The following is a 17,088-nucleotide window of genomic DNA, read 5'->3' on the forward strand; positions in this document are numbered from 1 at the left end:
TAATATAATATAATATAATATAATATAATATAATGTAATAAAATATAATATAATATAATATAATATAATATAATATATGTGTATATATATTATAAAATATATTATACCACTACTTAAAACTAAACAGTATTGAACAGTATTTTTCATGTATGGCACAGGCTTCCACAGATTTCTCTGCTCTGATAAATTCTGATGTTGTGATGTAATAGTATGTATGCATATTAGTGTATGTTTGCTTCTATTGTATGTGTGTCGTATTTTATTTATTCAATAAAATACACAAAATCCCTACATTCTAATACGTTGCTCCTTACTCACTGACTCACAAAAAAATTCACAATATTTAAAAACTATTGAAATACAGTCATTCAAAATGTGTACATTTTACATTTAAATTGAACATTATAAACTCAGTTTTTATGTACACTGTATAAAAATTCACAATATTTAAAAACTGTAGAATTACAGTAACTTCCTTCGGAACCTTTATAGCCGGCAGCTTGCTCTCTGCAACTCTCACATGGTCGCCCACTGAAGCTAAGCAGGGCTGCGCCCGGTCAGTACCTGGATGGGAGACCACATGGGAAAGCTAGATTGCTGCCGGAAGTGGTGTTAGTGAGGCCAGCAGGGGGTGCCCAACCTGCGGTCTGTGTGGGTCCTAATGCCCCAGTATAGTGACGGGGACGCTATACTGCTCAGTGAGCGCCGTCTTTCGGATGAGACGTTAAACCGAGGTCCCGACTCTCTGTGGTCGTTAAAAATCCCAGGATGTCCTTCGAAAAGAGTAGGGGTTTAACCCCGGCATCCTGGCCAAATCTGCCCACTGGCCTTTGTCTATCATGGTCTCCTAACCATCCCCATATTCCACACTGTTAGACCTTACTAACACCACTTATATATATATATATATAGCGACATAAAGCAGTACATTGGGTAATAATGGTTGAGCAGTAATTTACCATTTATTATCACAGTAACTATCTTTAATGGGTACATAAAGTAAATTACTGTAATTTATTCTTTGCACTACAAAATTTCATACAAATCCTGCTCCTTTTACAGTAAAATACTGTTTCCTTTTAATACAGCAAAACACTGGCTATTTTACAGTTATTTACTGCATAATCTACAGTAAGGGTTAACAGTGCAATTGGCTTCATCGCTGTCTCCTCTCCACCAATCAGCTGGTGTGTGGTGTGCGGTCTGGCGCAAAATGGCTGCCGTCGCGTCATCCAGGTGGGTGCTGCACACTGGTGGTGGATGAGGAGATCCCCCCATTGTGGGCGCTTTGAGTGCCCAGAAAAGCGCTATATAAATGTAAGGAATTATTATTATTATTATTATTAAAATCGTCATTTTTCGCTGTGTTTCTAGCGTACAGGAAATAATTCCAGACAAACAAAATACCTGTAACCCACTTTCCTGCAGTATTTGAACATTTAGAACACAATCTCCCTGTTTTAAGGCGCAAGGACCCCAATTTACCAATGGAAATAGAGAAATCTCTGTGGCATCGTTGTGTGTAATCACATTTCAGGCTAATTGTACCGGCAGCGACAGGAAGGCAGGATTCAGTCATTAAAAAGCTTGTGACAATGGTGTAGATCCTCTTTAAAGTTGAAGGAGGAGGAAAAAGCTCTCTAATTAAAAGAGCACTCATCGTTATGTGCGCTGGAAACATGCTGTCTAAATGGAAATGTGCTTCTTGGGTGTTTTTTATGATACCTAACTGTGAACAAGACACAATCAGGCTGTGCCGAATTTGTTTTGCAAATGTAATTAATCGATAGCTAGTTCTTTGTTAGAAATAAATGTCACCACAAAGCATGAAAGGAAGCTGTACTTGAGTTTATTGCGTCTTCATGATGTGCCGTAAAGCTTAATTGCTCTTCAGTCTTAATTTTACATCAGCCGTTTTCCACATATTTCCTGTAAATTGACAGTAGGGAGACCAGTGGGACGATTTTATTAACAAAGACCCCAAGACACTTTAAGACCCAATTAGCCTTATTGATGTTTTTTCTCGGCTGGAGTAATTGCAAACATATCATGAAGCACTGTGCAAATTTCATAACCGATGACGAATCAGCAAACTGAACACACTGTTGAACTGCGCTCTGCACTACTCTAAGTTAATTCAGTGCTTGTCTACTTCCAATGAAACGTGTTGGATTCAATAGCTTCTTTGTACAGGCGACGGCAGAATAATACAGATGACTTTCATCAAGCGTTTCCCAGCAGGAAACTTGGAAAAGAACACATCAAATTGCTCTGCACTACCATAAGCGTCTTTGAACCGGAGCTCTTGCCTGTGACCAATATTCTGACTGTGTCTTTTATTGGTTGCTTCTTGCTGAGGTAAATCTTTACATGTTCAAAGTCAGACCTTTGAAATGCATTATTTTGTTTTGAGAAAGGCAGACGGAGCTGTTGTAGCGGATCAGAAAGGAATGAATCTTTTTTCCTTGTCGCAGGCCACATGGGTGAAATGAGATGATCAGTCACACACTGGCAGACAGGAGAGGCTGTCATTTTTATACAATTGAGAAGTTATAACGGTTGATAAAATGCAATATTTTGGTTACTTGTGCCGTTTATAAAAAACTGTCTAGTTTTTCTCCACTGAATGAGATACAGTGAACATCTGTCTGTCTGTCTGTCTGTTTGTCTTTCTATTTGTCTGTCTGTCCATCCAACTGTCTTGTCTGTCTGCCTCTCTATTTGTCTGTCCATCTGTCTATTTTTCTATCTTGTCTGTCTGCCTGTATATCCGTCTGTCTGTCAATCAATCTATCTATCTATCTATCTATCTATCTGTCTGTCTGTCTGTCTGTCTGTCTGTCTGTCTGTCTGTCTGTCTGTCTGTCTGTCTGTTTGTATTTCTATTTGTCTGTCTGTCCATCCAACTGTCTTGTCTGTCTGCCTCTCTATTTGTCTGTCCATCTGTCTATTTTTCTATCTTGTCTGTCTGCCTGTCTTTCCGTCTGTCTGTCAATCTGTCTTTCTATCTGTCTGTCTATCTGTCTGTCTGCCCGCCTGACAGCCTAAATGTCTGTCTGTCTGTCTGTCTGTCTGTCTGTCAATCCATCTGTCTGTCTGTCTGTTCATCTTTCTATTTGACTGTCTGTCCATCTAACTGTCTTGTCTGTCTGCCTCTCTATTTGTCTGTCCATCCGTCTCTCCTTCTTTCTATCTGTCTGTCTGTCTGTCCATTCATCTATCATTCTGTCTGTTTGTCTGTCAATCCGTCTGTCTGTCTGTCTGTTCGTCTTTCTAATTAACAATCTGTCCTTCCAACTGTCTTGTCTGTCTGCCTCTCTATTTGTCTGTCCATCCGTCTATCCGTCTGTCTGTCCGACTCTCTGTCTGTCTATCTGTCTCTGTCTGTCTGTCTGTCTGTCTGTCTGTCTGTCTGTCTGTCTGTCTGTCTGTCTGTCTGTCTGTCTGTCTGTCTTTTTGTCTGTCTTTTTGTCTGTCTGTCTGTCTGTCTACTTATCCTGACAAAGCTATCTAATTCATCTTACTTCAATCCAGAAAAAAAGTAAAATACTGAATTTGAAAAGCACTAAAACAAATTAAATATATAAAACACTAAAATCTACAAGAACTTATCAAAATCATAATTACATTTTTTTTGTAAATATTTTAATTATATAGGTTTTATGAATTGAGTTATGATTTTTTTATGATTATTATTATTGTATAATTGCAATATTTCAGTTTTTAAGTATCATGTTCATAGCCAATTATTGTCAGTGTATTGCAACTACTCTTATATAATAATAACATTTTAAAAAAACTAAAAAAAGTAATTGTTTGATATTTTGTTTAATAAAAAGTAAGAACTAATTTATAAACCATTTAAATTACCTTAAAAATTTATTTATTTTTAAATGTCATCTAAATAAATGTTGAGTATTAAGACTTTTCATTACGGTTAAATAAAACAGTAAAATAAACATTCTAACTTCATTAATTACGAATGGTAGGGTCAGAACTTGGTGTCCACAACATATAAAAACATGCATCTATCCTGCCTTGTATCAAAGGTTCAGGCTGGTGGTGGTGGTGGTGTAATAGAGTGGGGGTTTTTATTTTCTTTTGGCACAATTTTGGCCCATTATCACCAATTTAGCATTGTGTTAATGCCACAGCCTACCTGAATATTGTTGCTGATCATGTCCATCTCTTTATGACCACAGTGTATCCATCTTTGCTATTCCAGCAGGATAACATGCCATGTCATAAAGCATGAATCATCTCAGTCTGGTTTCTTGAACATGAAAACGAGTTAACTTTTCTCAAATGGCCTCCACAGTCACCAGAGCTCAATCCAATAGAGCACCTATGGAATGTAGTGGAATAGGAGGTTTGCATCATGGATGTGCAGCCCACAAATCTGCAGCAACTGCATGATTATATCATGTCAATATGGACCAAAATCTCTGAGGAATATTTCCATTACCTTCTCCTAGTAAAGTGGCCAGTGAGTGTAGATGTATGTGATTTGCTAAAACTCAATATGCTTTAAACATCACTATAACATAATGCTGTTTTAAAAATGTGTGCAGTGAATTTTCTGAACTATTTGAGTAGTCAAAATAATGTGCATGTGGTACACAGTGATCAGTATGCTAAGATTTCACACTAAATCTACTGTCAGAGTCATAAGCTCTCACCTCTCTCCACACAGCTGTCAGAGTGCTCCGCGAATGTAAAATGAGCCTCGGTGTGCTTGTTTTCCTTTAATTAGCTCCACGACAGTCGTAGTGTTGTGTGAGATGTTCTGTGTTCCCCCATGTTGTCGCGGGTTGTGACCCAGAGCTTGGCAGTCGCTGAAGAGGGAGGCAGTGAATTGATGGTTCGTTTAGCCTCATTAATTAGAGCAGGGGTCAGTGTGAGAGCGCAGGGGAGAAACAGGGCTCCGGAGCAGATTGTGTTGAACAGCTTCTCCCCTTATTGACCCCTGATTCCCAGCAGCCTCTGCATCTGGATGGAGCTTGCTCTGACACCAGATGATTTCATTGTGGTGATCATATCAGAGGTAACAGGGCTGATGTCATTCATAATGTGCTACGGGAGGAATAATAATCCGGCACTCACATTGGGTTAATTTTTAGATGGTTGTGTTTATATTTTAGCTTAAGTTTTTTTAGAGTGTGCATATGTGTAAATGTAATAGATTTTGTGTTTTTGTTTTCCTCTTACTGTACACTCTCAGAAAAAAAATGATGCAATGTTGTAGCACAGAAGGTACAAACCCTTTTCACTGGGGCAGTACCTTTTTATGAAACAGAATTGTGCCTTAAGACAATGAAACAAATATGTGCCCTTGCAGTTTGTACCTTTAAGGACATGATTTGTACCATGGGAAACCAAAATGTACCGTTGGTATTTAAAATCTCCAGATACAATATTGTAGCTCCATCAAAGGTACAAATCTGATCCATAAAGGTACCACCACACTGACAAAACACTTTGTACCTTAACAGTGTCAAATGTGCTCATTCAAGAACTTTAAAGGCATTTTGCTTTATCTAAAATGTGTAAAATATTTTTCAGTAAATATAAAACATCAAATTTTTAACGTTTAACATTTTTAACGTTTTTTAAGTTTCTTTTTGTGTAAATGCACCTTTTCCATTTACAATAAAAATAGAAATATATTTAACTTAAGTCAAAAGATTTATTTTTTGCTAAACATTTCACAACACTTTTCACATAAATGTTACAGAAATCCATTCTCCCATGTACCATATAAAACATTTTATTTTCAATTTCCGCACAATACCTTAACTTAACTTAATTTAATTTACTTTAGTTTTAAAATAGAAATATGATTATGCACAAATATTGTAACCCGATATGCACAATGTTTGATTATTTTTACAATACTAAAATGTCTGCATGAGCACTTTTCATATGAAGAACTTTTGTCAGCTCACGTGCGTAGTGGAAAGCAAACTCCAAAAGATGCGTATATCAATAATGAAAATGTATCTATTAGAAAATGCTTACAAAATGTTTATTAAAAATGCCTTAAATGTTTAGTTTACAATACATATACTTTTGTTTTACCAGTTGTTTTTTATTATATAACTTAAGAATTAATGTTTATGAGTTTCTTAAAACATATTTTATATATTGATTTATGTTTTAATATAGAAATTATTCATGAAATCACTTTCCAGTAATGTTTATTTTCATAGGTATTGTAATAAAGTTGTTCGACACTTACGTGCCTTTTATAAGAACAATTGTGTACCTTCATTTCAGTTGTATAATAAAAGGTACAGAAAAATATCAAAAGAGGTATTTTCTGTACCAAATAACAACTTTTACAAAGGTACAAAACTGTTCCTTAAGAAAACCACAAACACGACAAAGCCATTTGACTATCATGATCATAAACAATAATGTCAGGACTTTTCATCTTAATGACACTGACACTTTGATTGACATCAATACTTGGTTTTGAGGAATAACCTATCCACTATGAGCATGTGATGCGCTTTTGCAGGTTATCTATTAGGTTTTGCAGTTTGCACTAATTGTTTTGAGAAATACATTAACTGTTGTGCGGATATGCACTAGTGTTGTGAGAAATGCACCAAAGCGACAGAGAAAAACTGTAATACGTCTTTGCATTTTTATTCATTGGCTTGAGAATAAAACTTGCCAAACTTATGTCTTTGGGAAATTTTAAAAGCACACAGATGTTTTAATGAAATCTAGAAGTTTCCATTCCTTTCTATTGAAAGTCCCAGAATTTAGGTAATTTAGGTTAATGTCCTGGTTTTAGGTTAATGTAATCTAAAATCTAATCCAGAAAGCTTTCAGTGGAGGGACAAAAATCCCTCAGGTTTCATTAAAAGTAACTTAATTTATGCATTGAATATTCAGCACAATTTGTCTTATTATAAGAGTTGTTCATTCAAACACAAATTTTATTTTCGTTCACACAAAAATTAAAATGACCCCATAATTTACTCACCCTCAAGTCAATGGTGGCTGTAAATTATATATTTTTTTCTTTCAGAAGAGCACAGAGTAATTTTAATTTTCATACTCTGTAAAAATGAACCCATATGCTGCCAGCGAGGTTACACGTGTCTTATGAAGTGGATTGATGTGTTTTTGTAACAGAAATATTTCCAATTTTTAATCAATTTCAACCACTGACTTCCAGCTCAAGGGCATGTTATGCATTTGACTGACACATACAACATATGACGCATGACATAAGATAAGTAGATAGGTAGTGTACATAGTACATTAAGAGTAATATACTATATAATGATGTACAATAATGCCAAGCCATCGAGTTTTCTTGTTTGTCATCTTCTTCTGTGGTAAATAGAGTGTTGGTTCCCACAAGACATTTATTTCTAAAGCTTCTGCTATGAATGCCTATTATGTCATAAATATTTCTGTTACAAAACCCATCGGTCTGCTTTATAAAACATGCTTTACCCTCCTGCCGGCGTAGGGGTTAGTTTTACCATTAATTATGCAGTTTTGGAAGCTTCAAAATAAAAGTCACTATCCAACACCCTTATACAGCCATGGAACAGACCAGGATAAAAAACAGCTCTGATTGTGTTCATCTGAAAGAAGAAAATACACTTAAGTGGAGTAAGTTAGAGAGTGGGTAAATTATTTAGTTTTGGGGGAACAATTCCTTTAAGATGGATATCTGATTTAGGCTGGTTTATTCAGACCAACTTAAAAAAAAGTATAAAACCCTTCCAGAAAAGAACAGATAATGCAAGCCCACCAGTTCAAACTTCTTTCACCCTTTTAACAGATCAGCTTCCTTTAAAGAGTTTGGTATATATAAGCTACACTGTGATTGGCTGACTTTTTGAAATGCAAAATATGCAAAAGCCCCACCAATTTTTTGACTATTCATGCTCTGACATTATTAGTGCTTTGAAATATGCACTTTTTATTCAATGTTTGACTTAATCTCAACTGATAAATGAGGAGAGGGTGTGACAGAGTAGATCCTCCCCTTTTATAAAACAGCACATCAAATAAAAAAAACGAGAAGCGACTTGAAGGGCTGGGGCTTGTCAGATGGTTGAGATGTCTTTTGATTGGTCAAGATTTGATGAGAAACTGAAGTATGAGATGATGTGGTACAAATGATGTTTCTTTTCAGTTTTATATTTTCTAAAAAGAATTATGACACCATTTTAAAGCACAGTAGATATCCAGATATCCTTTAAACTAACAAACATTTAAAAAACTTAAAAAGTTAATTTCACGTTAATTTCCCCCCTTTAAATGGGTTCTTATATCTAGATCGTAATAGCTCTTACATTACATCTAACATTACAAATATGATGCTTGCTGAATGACCTGTTCATATTAAATCTAACCCTTTTATTTGTGTTTTGTTTATTGTAAATCCTGTTCTCCATGATATTTTCTATTCTAAATATAATGAGACAAAACTATTGTCTGAATGACTCCTATTTGCTGAGCAACACCATGAAGTTGAGGAGGGGTGAAACACGATTTTTTATTTTTTTTTTAGCCTTGATTATTAAATTTTATTGTTATAACTGCAATTATACAAATGAAATTGCAGTCACATTCAAACCCCTTTAAGAAAATAATCTCGGTATAATTCAAAAGAAATGTTAGATGTTAATACTGAAATTATTTATGGCATGTGGGATCTTGTTTTGAGATGTTGAGATTACAGTTTTATTGTAGTGATTGTATTAGGGGTAATTAGGATGATATCATTCATATTTATTGTGGTGATGCAACGTAAATGTACTGGAACTATTTAATGAAGCATATACACTTTTCCACTACCAAATGTCATGATCAAACACAGTCATAAACCTGCTAAATAAAGTCTTAAATTATTATACAGTCTTAGCTTTCCAGCCTGGCAAACAAAAAGTGCTCAAAACACCTCTAAAAAGCCAACTGACCAGTTTTTTTTTTTCAACAGATTATTGTTTTGTTTTCTACCACTTTTTTTTTTCTTTTAACAGCCTTGTGTTCTGTGAAGAGTTTTATATGTAAATGAGCTACACGTGATGTGAAATAAGTAACAGCCCACCAAATTTCTGAACACTGAAAAGACTCTGAAATAAAAATTATAATAGTTCTTTCCGAAAGATCTGTTTTTGCAGATCATTTTCCAGAAATGGTTTTGTTTTGGAAGTATGCATACATATTAAATTATACCCCTTAATTTGTATTTATATATTTATTTTAAGCTTTCCATTACGGATCACATTTAAATGTAATAAAGCTAAAAGTGCTTATTCTGAATGACTGCTCTTTACTGCTCAAAAGTATGGAGAAAATGATCCCAAAACATATCAACATGCTGATATCAACATGAACAATTGTAACACATTTACACGCACATTCCCGCTTAGGAAATCTCAAAAATATTTAGGAAATATATTCTCATTTAAATGTAATGAGTCTGAGTAAATAAGCAAAAGCATAGAAAAGAAATACACATTCTCCTCCATCTGTTGTCAAGTATTTATAGTTTCCATCACCCTCAATGTTATTCTGCAAAATATTTCCACTATTTACTAAAAGAAATGTCACCCGCTATCCCCAAAATTATTCATGACAGAAGCATGGTAGTCATTTAAGCGTTGTCTTTTCCTTATCTTTCAGTGGACGGGAGCTGGTCGTGCTGGTCACCTTGGTCGAAATGCTCAGTGACATGCGGCGGAGGCCATTACATGCGCACACGCTCCTGTAACAACCCTCCACCTGCCTATGGAGGTGACATCTGCCTGGGTTTGCATACTGAAGAGGCCCTCTGCAACATCCAGCCCTGTCCTGGTATGCACACACATTTGATTATTTTTAACTGGAATGATGGTACTGATTAAAAGAACACAACATCCAAACAATTACAAAGAGTCCATTATGTTTCACAGTACAAACAATGTGCAGATAAATAGCAACTAAATTTCTTTTACAGGACATTATTATTAATAAATACAAGTCACTTTTATTAATCAGTTGGATAATTGCATACTAAGGATAGAGATGATCGTCTTTTACAAACACTTAAACTACTTATTATAGCAGATACAGATTGGTCAATTGTTTAGAGTCTTTCTTATTCAGTCCAGCAATTTGTAATCCTCTTACACACACAGTCTAATAACGTGTCCTAGGGTAGGCTATAAATTATAACCATCATTTTGTTGTAGCCAAACATTTCAAAGCATTTGATAATGGTTGATATTTTCGCATTTTGTCTGTGTTGCACAAGCCCATATATACATCAAAACAACAACATACTTCCAAAATCAGATTGTTTTATAGACATTATTCACAGCTACAATTTCAAAAGTGTTTGGGGTACACACACACACTTCAAAACTTTCATCAAGTCCGACACTGTGTTGAGGAAATTAAATTTAAAGTTCATTACAATCCTGCATTAATTCTTTACAAAACAGTTTACAGTACTGTGCGCACTCATTTTTGTTTCTACTGTTAGAAAAATAGTAAACTGTACCTTTCTACTTACAGCTACCACAATAGTACAGTACCAGAAGGGAAGAGCTACACACGCCATAGATAATTGGTCTACAGAAAATCATCACTTGCACATACAACAAGCCAGGAAAATGACAGTACAGAAAGTGACATTTTGTAAATGCGCATTCAAAAACAGTGTCATAATAATAATAATAATAATAATAATGCTACTACTATTACTACTACTGCTAATAATAATAATAATAATAATAATAATAATAATAATAATAATAATAATAATAATAATAATAATAATAATAAGACAGCGCAAAGCAATAAACTTTGGTCAAACAGAGCTCAAACAAGCTTGTTGCAAGAACATGATCTGCTGTATGTCCTCCATTGTTCACGGGGGCTTTTGCATGCCATGTCTAAAAATGTGTGGAAAGCATGAGGAGCGTTGCATCCTCTCTATATCTGTTTACACTTGCACATTTGTCTACATTTAAAAGCTGCATAAAAAATGTGTTGTAATATGCAGTAAAGGTCATGCAACAAGGATTATCAAAAAGACATTTATTTAGCCAAAAAACACTCATAACATGAACTAGAACATTAAACGCTGGCAGGACAAGGAGTTGTGACAATACAATACAAGACAACGAATAAACTGAACTCAGGGGTATAAATACCCAAGACAAGACTGAACTGATAAAGCTGCGGTCACACTTGACTTTTCTCCCCATAGACTTCCATTCATACACACGCGAATGAGTCAGACCGCAAACGCAGCGAAATTGCATCACTTGACTGCGTGAGACCAATTGAGGATCAAAACATGAACACTTTGGACAAAAATTTAAAACATGGAGCAATACGCTCTCTTTTATTAATGTCTAATAATCTTGTTTAATCCCGCCCCTTTTTGCAGCGCCGAATTTCACTTTCACAAACTCTAGTGTGACCGCAGCTTACCAAACAGGGGAGAGATACAAGTGGAATTCAGTGAAAAACCGTCTGGATAAAGGAAATGCAAATCACGTCTGCACAGTTGAGGTGCAGGTCAAACTAACACTAGAGCTGTGCTGCCCTTCATCAAAAGAAATCTTCCGTAGTGAATATTCAGTTTGCTTTTCAGCTTTAATTGACTTCAGGGGAAATTCAGTTTGTTTGAGCTGAGTAAATACATGTTCAATTTTATACTAGAACTACACATCATACACAAGAAGCATGCACTTACTCCTGATTTCTCTCAACACAGGAAAGAAAAACTGTCAGTCAATAAGCAGGAAAACAAAGTAACTTTCATTACTTCTAGGGAAAAGTAATCTCGTATGTTTACTTGTCAATTAAAAAAGTAATGTCTTACTTTACTAGTTACTCGATAAAGTTACCTATAAAAGTAATCTGATTACAAAACTGTTTCTTGTAATGTGTTACCCCCAACACTACACACACACACTTTGACTCCAACAGGAAATTACATGGCGTTTTTGAACAGGAGGCCTTTGTCTTGTACCTGCTTTCCTTTCATCATGTCTCGTGTATAAAGCGCCCCGTAGGAGAATGAAAAAAGAGGAAATCAAAATGTCACACTTCATAGAAAAGCAAATGGTAAAGCCGAGCTTGCGATATGAAGATAATATGCATAAGCCCCGCTGCAGGGAGTGCAAGAGAGGAGGCTAAGATAAGGGGATTGATGACGGAGTCAAACCTCGCACATTGATCCACGGAAAGGTGAATGGGAGAAGAGAGCTTGTATTCAAATGTCAGTCCATCCATTAGCCAGAACTGTAGTGAGGTTACCGAGTGACCTTTTATTAGCTGCGTTCAGGTCTATCTGTCACACCATTCATTACAGGCTCGCATGTAGCTGTACAGTGGAGACGGAGAACGGGGGTAAGTGAGAGGAATGCTAATCAGAAGACCCCTTGCTGGAAGATCCTGAGCTGGATTTCAACCTTTCAGGCGCCGTTGTAAAGGCTGATTTAAATGAACTAAGAGACTAAATAGATAATCAGTTCTCTCATATAAAAACTGCATTAAACTATTTTAAGCCGTTCCTTCCTGCAAAATGAAACTGTTTAATTTTGCTAAGCGGGTCTGACTGTTAGGTGTTAAAAGAGTCACTTCCAGTATGAAAATTGTTATAATTTACTCATCCACCACTTGTTTCAAACCTGTATGGGTTTCTTTCTTCTGTTGAACTCGTACTTTGAACAATGCTTGGATACGAACAGTTTAGGGCAGGGGTGTTCAAACTCAGTCCTGGAGGGCCGGTGTCCTGCTAAATTTAGCTCACCAGGTGTGTCTGATTGGGGTTGAAACTAAACTTTGCAGGATACCGGCCCTCCAGGACCAAGTTTGGACATGCCTGGTTCAGGTTCTACAATGCATTGACATAAGCAGGAAAGTATTAATAAAATAAGAGGTGATTCTGTAAGAGAATTACTCCTGAAACCCTTCAATGCATGAGCCACACAAACACCTTTTACAGAGATGTTTATACAATAAATTTTCATCTATCATTTTGTAAGATGGGTAAACTACAGCGGTTCGAACTGTAGTTCTGCTGAATGACTAAAAGTTATCAGTATGATGATAAAAAAACTGTACATTTCTGGGCAAACCCTTCTTCTGCAATCTTACACCAAAACTAAAAAGTAAAGGCAAGTAAAAAAATTGCTTTTCAAGAGTTCACACTTAGCTGATGATTGATAATAGAGCTTCTTTGGCATGCTGTCCCGGAAGAGAGCCCTGAGCTTATGAGATCCTCGAGCCCTGGGCTCCCTCCCGTTTGCAGGGCGAGAGGGGAGTTTAAGCTTAGGTAGATCTCGATGACTCCCTGACATCTGATTGGATAATCGATCATGAGCTGATGCTGTAAGAGCTGAAAACAATCATAAGCACGTGATCCTCTCGAAATTTGTTTATAAATAAACTTCACAAAATGTGGGAGAGTGTTAATATTATGGGATTGTATTGTATTGCAATATGGAGCAATTGAGTGTTGATGTTAAATCAAAATGAATTCACAAACACTTGAAAATAAAATTATTTAATAACCAGTGTTGGGTAGAGGGCCATGACACCCCTTACTTTCGGTTCAAGTCTTTCTCAGAATTTTATTAAAAAATGCATCATAATGGGCGTGGAGCTCCGCGATCAGAGGCAGGAGTGTTCGTGGCCAGCAGGGGAGAAGGAGGGGAGTGATCAACTGTTGCCAGTTAGCTCACAAATTGAAACACAAACCGTGAAGAGATGCATGATTGTATAGTTTACAAAGTTAAATGCAAAGAAATAAACAGTAATTTAATACTTTGCTACATTTGTCATTTGTAATTTCATATACACAACCATAATTTATATCATTATAAAGATAATCATGTTTATATAAATACTATAGATAAGGACTTTTCCCTCAATCCCTGGATCTGTATGCAGACTCAGTGCAGCAGGTCTCTTGCCCTGCCTATTTCAACCATTAGCCCTGCTGGTAATCTGGAGGATTTAGGCAAACACAGCTGCACGGCAATGTGTCTAAATGTGAAAGGATTCCACTGATAAAGGACAAAGTCCGCCATACTTGTACTGCTCTCCCAACAAAAATGCTTGCTGCACACAAACAGCTCTGCTGTCTCGGCCTTGACAGGATCATTGGGGAAAACATGCAACAAACCCTGTGGATTATGGAAACAAACACATACAACCCTTCATGAACGGCTAAATACTGTGTGTTGTGGGTCTGTGGACATGGTCTCACTCAGTCATCAACATAGAATCTCACAGCTTGGAATTGGGAGGTCAGTGTCTTGCCTTCGGAAAGCATGCGCAGTCATGAATAATTAAGAAGCAGGCTCTTCACATAGGATAAGAAAACTCCACTATGAATAATAATAAGAAACCGACGCATCATATTTGCACTTGCAGTTTTGCGCTACGTCAACGATTTTGATACCGACCCAAAAATCGTTTTAAACCAGGAAGATAAAATTAGCTCCCTAAAGCTCAAAATTATCCAGTTTTTCCCACAATTAAAGCTGACAGGTGCTAACATTGTCTTAACTGATGCTCATCACACAAATCTGTTAAAATCTCAAAAAAGTACTCTTGAAGGTTTCTTGAACCTTTAAAAAAGAAATAGGTTACAAATTACCCATTACTACTGGAAAATTGTAATCTGATTACATAACTAATAACTTCATTTAAAAAGTAATCAGATTACTTAATACTTTACTTTGACGTTACTTTTAAAACATATATAATATACCTATAAAAATGCAAAAATACACTGCAGCTCTTTCAGTAATTTAATGTTCACTGAAATACAATGGGTTGATCCTAGCAGCATCAAAAGAGTTAAAGAGTTCACCCAAAACTTAAAACTCCCTCATCATTCACATGTTCCAATCTGTTTGTTATTTTTAACACAAAAGAAGACATTTATAAGACAGCTGGATACCTGAAACCATTGACATCCATAACATGCAAAAACACTGCAGTGTTTGGTGTTCTGTGTTTGTCTGAGGTAATTAGTCTACTTAAAATGTGGATATTCCATACAAAGCATGAATTTGTCATTTCTTGTTTGACAGTTCTTGTCACATGACTCTTGGTTTTCAACTAGTTGCACCTGGGAAATGCAAACGCTCCTAATATGCACGGGTGCAGAAGACGAGATATGTGAACTGCCTCATGAGGAGCTACGCTTTTCTTCATATTCAGAAGATATCTTCACCTCTAATCCTGCACAAAAATCCAAACTAGCCTGTTTAGGTTGAGTTGGGCCGCTGTGTTTTGGGGTTGCTAGTGTCCTCTTTGGTAACGAGTATTGTCATAGAATTCTTTCTGTTCTAGTGCTGAACAAGTTGCTGGTTGAGTTAAAAGCAGTCGAAAGTTTTTTAGAGACTGGACATTTCACAGCATTATTTTTGTTTTTCTGCTCAGTGAAATCAAAGTAATGTCTGTATTTCCACTTGAAGAAGCAACTACTCAACAGCTGCTATTTCAGCTTGCGTTCTCCAGCAATTTTAAGATGCATGCTTATTAACTGATGTTGGAGGCGAAAACGAGATTCAAAAGATGATATCTTTTTTTTTTTTAGAAAAACTATATCTGTAACATAACACAATTACACTGACTTTAGCAACTGTAATCAAATTACAAAATTTAAAATGTAATTCGTTACATTACTGCGAATACAGTAATGCGTTACTGTGAAACGCGTTACACCCAACTATTTAAATGACAATGATTTGCTATATGGATACAACTGAATTAGTTACAAATAACTGTATAAAATCATAAAAAGTGAAATTATTAAATTGTGCCCAGCTTAAATGTAAAATAGAGTTACCTGAGAGAGAGGGAGACAAAGAACAGAGAGCAGACTCCAAAGAGAGCCTGATAGCAGTCAGCCTTTGGAATCTTTATGGACCTTCTTGGTAAAAAGATAATGTTTTACCATAAAAAAAAATACATATGATAATTTGCACTCTTACAGTTTTATGCATTTTGTTTGTTTGTTTTCATGGCAACAGAGTTTTTGTGACTGAAAATGCATAAAGTCAGAAATCTCCATGTAAACACCAGGGGCCTCATGTACGAAGACTTGCGTTGAAATCATACTAAAACAATGCATATGCACAAAGCAGTGATTGTGCATACACAGTAAAAAAATCAGATGTATGAAACACTACGTACGCCAAATCACATGCATTTTTTCTTTGTACATCCGAATGAACGTGAAACTGAGCGCAACATGCAAGACCGCAAGACCCCTCCCTGCCTCCTCCCTCGTATAAATATGCTAATGACTCTACTTTGGCAAAACCAAATAAAGAAGCAACGGCTAAAGCAAGCAAAAAGAGAAACTTAGAACAGAATGTGAGTTGGAGGTGCTCCTATTGGAGATAGACTGGAGAAAAGGGGTGTTATTTGCAAGTTTGTCCTCCGGAATTAATAACAAAAGAAAAAAAAGAATGGGAGAGTTTATCCTAACGCAGTCTCGTTGGACACCTTGTTGGAATGAGCTAATAGAGTTATCTTTGAGCCTTCAGCAGCATGAATGGCATAGCTCATAAAGCGCATGGCAACATATTTTGACACTATCATTTCTGAACCCGGTTCGAATCCAGCAACTGATGAACTTATTTTTCTTTTTTCCCCATTACGTATCAGATTTTGCCTATACTCCTTATCACGACGAAGATAAGTAGGAATCATTAATAAGTGTGTGTATTACGTTAAGCGCATTTGAGCATCACTATCACATTATTTGCACATTTATTGAATGGAAATGTTTCTGATTCACGTTTGCATATTTGCCTTCAGATGGCATTTTTATAGCAATGTGCATGCAGTCGATCACTCTGATTACATTGGGAAAACCGGCGATCACTGCAAATTGCACTTTAATGTTTGGCTGGACAACTGTATGGTATGGAAACCTTATATACCTGCTAGACATGCAGATGATCCCGTCTCATACAGCTGCCATTGCACGGCTCAAAGATGCTTTGTAGTGTGCAATTTAACTCAAATGCCACTAGGTGTTGCCAATGGAAATAAAACAAACACACACGAGAAATGCACGTACGCCAGACA

General features: G+C 36.2%; 1 protein-coding gene across 8 annotated transcripts in view; it reads left to right on the forward strand.

Annotated features, from left to right (window-relative positions):
* sema5a (sema domain, seven thrombospondin repeats (type 1 and type 1-like), transmembrane domain (TM) and short cytoplasmic domain, (semaphorin) 5A) overlaps nucleotides 1–17,088 on the forward strand; it is a 397,269-nt gene that overhangs the window by 365,678 nt on the left and 14,503 nt on the right. For 7 of the 8 annotated variants that reach the window (XR_015524511.1, XR_015524510.1, XR_015524512.1 and 4 more), the window contains 1 exon segment: nucleotides 9,661–9,831. Coding sequence is in view for 4 of the 8 variants with exons in the window: in XM_087308760.1 (XP_087164886.1) it covers nucleotides 9,661–9,831 (171 nt within the window). In the remaining 4 variants the exon portion in view is untranslated. 8 annotated transcript variants of the gene reach the window in all.

This window comes from Danio rerio, chromosome 24 (assembly GCF_052040795.2).
Source record: "Danio rerio strain M-AB ecotype USA chromosome 24, GRCz13ab, whole genome shotgun sequence".
Lineage (NCBI taxonomy): Eukaryota > Metazoa > Chordata > Actinopteri > Cypriniformes > Danionidae > Danio > Danio rerio.